Source organism: Tupaia chinensis, unplaced genomic scaffold, assembly GCF_000334495.1.
Source record: "Tupaia chinensis unplaced genomic scaffold, TupChi_1.0 Scaffold144952_1, whole genome shotgun sequence".
Taxonomy (NCBI): domain Eukaryota; kingdom Metazoa; phylum Chordata; class Mammalia; order Scandentia; family Tupaiidae; genus Tupaia; species Tupaia belangeri.
In genome coordinates, this window is record NW_006204812.1 from 4,525,303 (window position 1) to 4,530,413 (window position 5,111).

General features: G+C 45.1%; 1 protein-coding gene across 1 annotated transcript in view; it reads left to right on the top strand.

The window, feature by feature from the left end:
- The window catches only part of LAPTM4A (lysosomal protein transmembrane 4 alpha), a 27,025-nt gene extending 22,572 nt beyond the window's left edge, over window positions 1-4,453 (top strand). The window contains exons 5-7 of the mRNA XM_006167673.3: window positions 1,758-1,853; window positions 2,678-2,776; window positions 3,816-4,453. Of these exons, the coding sequence (XP_006167735.1) occupies window positions 1,758-1,853; window positions 2,678-2,776; window positions 3,816-3,890 (270 nt within the window). The 3' untranslated portion in view covers window positions 3,891-4,453. The remainder of the gene's footprint in view (window positions 1-1,757; window positions 1,854-2,677; window positions 2,777-3,815) is intronic.
- The last annotated feature ends 658 nt before the right edge of the window (window positions 4,454-5,111 follow it).

The window sequence follows — 5,111 nt, forward strand, 5'->3', positions numbered from 1 at the left end:
CCCCTCCACTGGCTGGCCTGTATAGTCTGGTTTCTTCTTCTGTCATTTCTGCCCGAACTTAGCTGTGTAGATGTCCGTGCTGAGTGTCTAGACGAATATAGCTGACCTGTCCCAGCACATGCAGTATGGCTGCAGGAACCCTCCCGTCTTGCCCAGCTTTACAACAAGTGGCATTTAGAAAAATGATTTTCCTCGTTAGGACTGAATGACGCGTGGGACCTAGACAGATCCTAGTACCTCTGACTTACTGTGTGGCCCAGGGACACATCTGGGGTCCTGCACAGGAGCTACTATTTTTCTGAAAGCCAGAAAGATGAGAAATAGTGGAAAGGGAAGAAAAAATGAGCTCAGTTTGGACCCTTAGGGGTATTGTCTTTTTTTTTTTTTAATTGTTAAGAGGCCACATGTGCTTAGTGGGGGAAGAGAAAGCACTTCCAGGAATGTGGTCACACTGCGGTCCCTTTCCTATGTCTGTATCTCTTCAGGATTTGGGGCACGTGTGTTTTTCTAGCTGTGGGGGCCGAGAGTGAACTGGTTGGTCATGTGGGATCTGGTTTCCTTAACCACAAGCTGTGGAGCGTTGTGTGTTCTAAGTGTAGTTTAAGTGATATAGCCTGCATTAATGGTGATGAGGCTTGAAAGCACTTTGAATTCTGTTCATAATTTTTTTTTTTTTTTTTGTGAGAGGTTTTTGCAATAGGGCCCGGCGCACCGCCAGCCGGAAAAGTGAGAAATCACCCCCCAGGGGGATGGCCATGCTGCAGTCCCTTCTCCATTCTCCTCTCGGGATCTTGGGCACGTACACACACACGCCCGGTGTGAGTTTTAAGCCACTGGGTCCGGGACTCGAACTGCAGTCGACTACATGGGAGTCCAGTGACATGGCCATTACACTAACTACTGGTCCCTATAAATTTAAAAAAAAAAAAAAAAAAAAAAAACCTCTGCAATTATTAGTTTATTAGTATTATCCAGGACTCAGATATTCAGTATTCCTCCTGAAATTACATAAACTGATGCAAATGGAAAGAATCCAAGTCAAAATTATATAACAAAACAGCATTCCATCACAAAAGCATGTAAAATTCCAAGAAGGCTATTTTAAAACACTGGCACTTTAAGAGAACAATAATCTCAAACCACAGAATTGCCAAGTTGTTCCCTAAACTGGTAAGCAGATAAACATGTCTCTAATGAATGAGTTTGGGTTTTGTAAAGAAAAATCAAATTTGAATAAATTGGCTAATTTGTACTAAGATGCAAAGTTTGTGTCTTTGTTCTTCATGTCTGATTTATAAAGGGGCAAAACCACAATAGAGGAATGGTTCCCCTATTTTAAATGTGGCATCGTTGTAAAAGCTGGCTCAATTAATTCAAAATACTTTTAATGGAGAGTCAAGTTTCCTGAGCAGTCCACACTTAGATAAATGGGAAAAGACATTTACAGCCATTAGAATGATTACTGCTAGGGGGGGTCAACAGGTAGAATAATTCTTTTTTAAAAAAGAGTATCACTACTAGGTCTGGTGCCTTTTGTATGTATTCTTAAAACATTCTGTTAGCAGGGCTGGCAGTGGTGTGGTGGTTAAGGGCCTGGACTCCTACATGGCTGCCCACTTTCCCTCTGTCTCACTCTCTCTGGTCAAATTATAAATAAATGAATAACTTTTAGAAATGTTCTGTTACCACAAAAGGGCAAAGGCCTTGCCTGGCTGAACCATAAATGTATAGATGTGTTTTGTTTTTATTTTTAACAGCCCGATTTTCCCTCCAAAGATGACCTCCTGGCCTTGGACTCCAGCTGCCTCTTGTTCATCGTCCTCGTGTTCTTTGTCATTTTCATCGTTTTTAAGGTCAGTTGCCCACTGGATCTTTGGGGGAGGCATCTCAGCCTTACATCATCTTCACCTTTTTCACTGCCTGACTCCTCGTGGGTCATAAAACATTGAGGATTTATGGTGATAGTGATGGCGGTTTCTCTGGCTTAGTGGTGGAAATAGCTGCTGGGAATGTCCTCTGTCTTCCAGGGAGTGTCAAAAGTATCTGGGTTCATTCTTGAGTATAAGGAACATCTTCCTTCTTTTTTATAATATATGATGAAGAGCATGTATATGTGTGTGTGTGTGTGTGTGTGTGTGTGTGCAAGAGTATCTAAGAGAGAGAAGCATTCTTGACAGGGTCCCATCACACCATTGTCCCCCGTTCCCCAGACTCCCAGACTCATCCAAGTGCTGGACACACAGGCATGCATGTGCCCAGCGTTTCTTCAAGCCAACCAGGGATCTGAGCCTAGTTGGCCATGAGACATCCAACACTGCAGTACAGTTTGCTGTCACCTAGGTCACCAGGCTAGGCTAGGAAGCACCTTATGGTATAGAAAGTGGTCACAATTTGTTACATCTATTGAAAATCCCTAAGTTCAGAACTCTGAATTTTTTTAGCCCAGTGGTTGAGAGACCTGAATTGAATCCCCACCTCCTGTCTCTCCGTGAAATTGTGGTGGTAAATCTTGGGATTTGAGAGCAAAGTGAGAAAGGTCTGGCCTGTGCTGGGTCCAGCCACGTGTCAGTTGCTTCTCCACAGAGGAGATTGTGGGGAAAGCATAGTTGAGTCACCTGCTCTTAGGGTGGATAGTCTGTTGCGTTTCACGTACATGTCAGTGTTGTTTCTCTTTCAGGCTTACCTAATCAACTGTGTTTGGAACTGTTATAAATACATCAACAACAGAAATGTGCCTGAGATCGCTGTGTACCCAGCCTTTGAAGCACCTCCGCAGGTGAACGACCGCTTAGTGTAGCGCTGGCTGTTACTAGGTGTTCCCAGAGAGGAGCCTGGAGCTGGGCTTTCTCTTCTCTGCCGTTGGTGTGGTTTGGGCCCCAGCTAGCTGAACCCACAGGATTCAACATTTCCCAGTTGGAATTCTGGGGACAGGGGGCTGGAGAGACTTTGCCCTGCTTGGCTTACCCAGCTTGACCCTCTGATTCATCTGTCACTGCCCCTACCAGTGCACCTTTGTGGGGTGGTAAAACAGGAAGCGGCCACGGTTGGCTCTACCTCTGTGGCTTCGAAGGTGGGGGTAGCATTGATGAAACGTGCGTCGTTTTCAGAGAACTTCCTTAGGCTTCAGAGGGGGAGCTGACCCCTTGTGGGGAGCTGAGTGCAGTGGGTTGCATGAGACTTGTGGGAGGCCTGCTTCTCAGAACCTGCTGCTGTGCTGTTACCTTCCAAGGTTCTCAACACACAGACGATACGTGGCCCACACTGGGCCAGCCTGTCACCCTGGGGGTCCCTTAGGTTAGAAGGTTACTCCTACCAGGGTATGCCTGTTACCCTAGAGGACCTGGTAGAACTTCATGATCTGACTACAGACAGATGGTGGGGACCCAGGACCCAGGATCCAGCTTCTCAGTGGAGGTTTCCTATGTGTCGGGGGCCCCTCGGCCCCTGAGGTGTAGTTGGGACTGCTGCCAAGTCAGTCACACTGGATCAAGGGGAGAACAGTGGCACCTACAGTGCCTGTCTGGGACTCCTTTTAGCCTCAGAGTCAACCCAGAAGTAAAATAAGTAAAATTCTATCTGCCTGCCTCCGTCCGTCCGTCCATCCGTCCGTCTCTAGCAGTGTGACCTCTCACTCTGCTGTTAAGTTCCCTGTTATTCAAGCGTTTAGTCTCAGGAACTGTTTAAAAGCTAACACTTTAGCTCTTCTCTGTGGGTTTGTACATCCCTCCTTAGGGCAAAATGTCTGAAAGCTGAATTATTTTAGAAGGGAGAAAGGAAGGAGAATTAAGTCTGATAAGATTTTTTCCTCTCTTCAGTATGTCTTGCCAACCTACGAAATGGCCGTGAAGATGCCTGAAAAAGAACCGCCACCTCCTTACTTACCTGCCTGAGGAAATTCTGCCTTTGTCAATAAACCCTATACCAGCTTTTTGCCTTGTTTATTTTACAGACTGCTGCAATGCAGGGCTCCTACACTTGTTTGATATACATACATTGCCTTGTGTAATCATATATATATATATTTTCAAACACTAAGGAAGTTTTTGGACATCTATTAAGTGTCTTTTTTCGTTTGTTTTTTGGTTAGTCTATTACATTTTAATAGTTTTTGAAGACAATCTAGGTTAAGCAAGAGCGAAGTGCCATTGTTTGCCTTTTATTGGGGGGTGGGTAGGGAAGAGGGGTATACTCCACATATTTTCTTTTTTAACTTTGCACTTTCTTTATATAATCGTTTTGCATTTTGTTTATTTGCTGCCCTGGATTCTTTGAGAAAAAATGAGTTACATATCCAGGGCCAGTGAGTTGAGTAGAAAGTCTGAGGTTTTCAGCTGTGAAAACAGGAAAAATACATAGCCTTTTGACCTGTCTGTGGAAGTTGGTGGTTGCATGTTTTTAATTTGTGTGTTTCCATCTTTGTGATAAGACGCTTTAATAAATCTCTTAAATAATTTCTGTTGTCTTTTTTTTTTTTTTTTTTAATCTGTCACTCTTTTGGCAGGTTTTACAAAGACAAAGCCCAACAGTTTCCATTACAATATATTCAGATTGGGAACCAGCAGTTAGCGTAATGGCTGTGTCGCTGGACTCCCACGTAGTCGACCGCGGTTCACGTCCCGGACCCTGTGGCTTACAACTCACGCCGGGCGCGTGTGCGTGCGTGCCCAAGATCCCGAGAGGAGAATGGAGGAGAAGGGATTGCAGTGTGACCATCCCCCCTGGGGGGTGATTTCTTGCTTTCTGTCTCTATGTCTCTGTCTGTCTGGCGAGCACACGTGCCCTATAGCAAAAACCTCTCCAAAAAAAAAGAACAATATACTCAGACTTGCAGAATTTTTTAACTGGGAATGCAATGCTAGACTTTTTTTTTTTTTTAAGATTTGTGCCTTAGGGGGAACTGCAGTTGGCATAATGGCTGTCGTCCCATGTAGTTGACCGCAGTTCAAGTCGTGGGCCCAGTGGCTTAAACTCTCACCAGGCACATGTGTGTGCATGCCCAAGATCCTGAGAGAAGAATGGAGGAGAAGGGATTGTGTCATAGCCATCTCTCCTGGGGGATGATTTCTCGCTTTCTGTCTCTGTCTCTCTCTGTCTGGCGAGCACACGTGCCC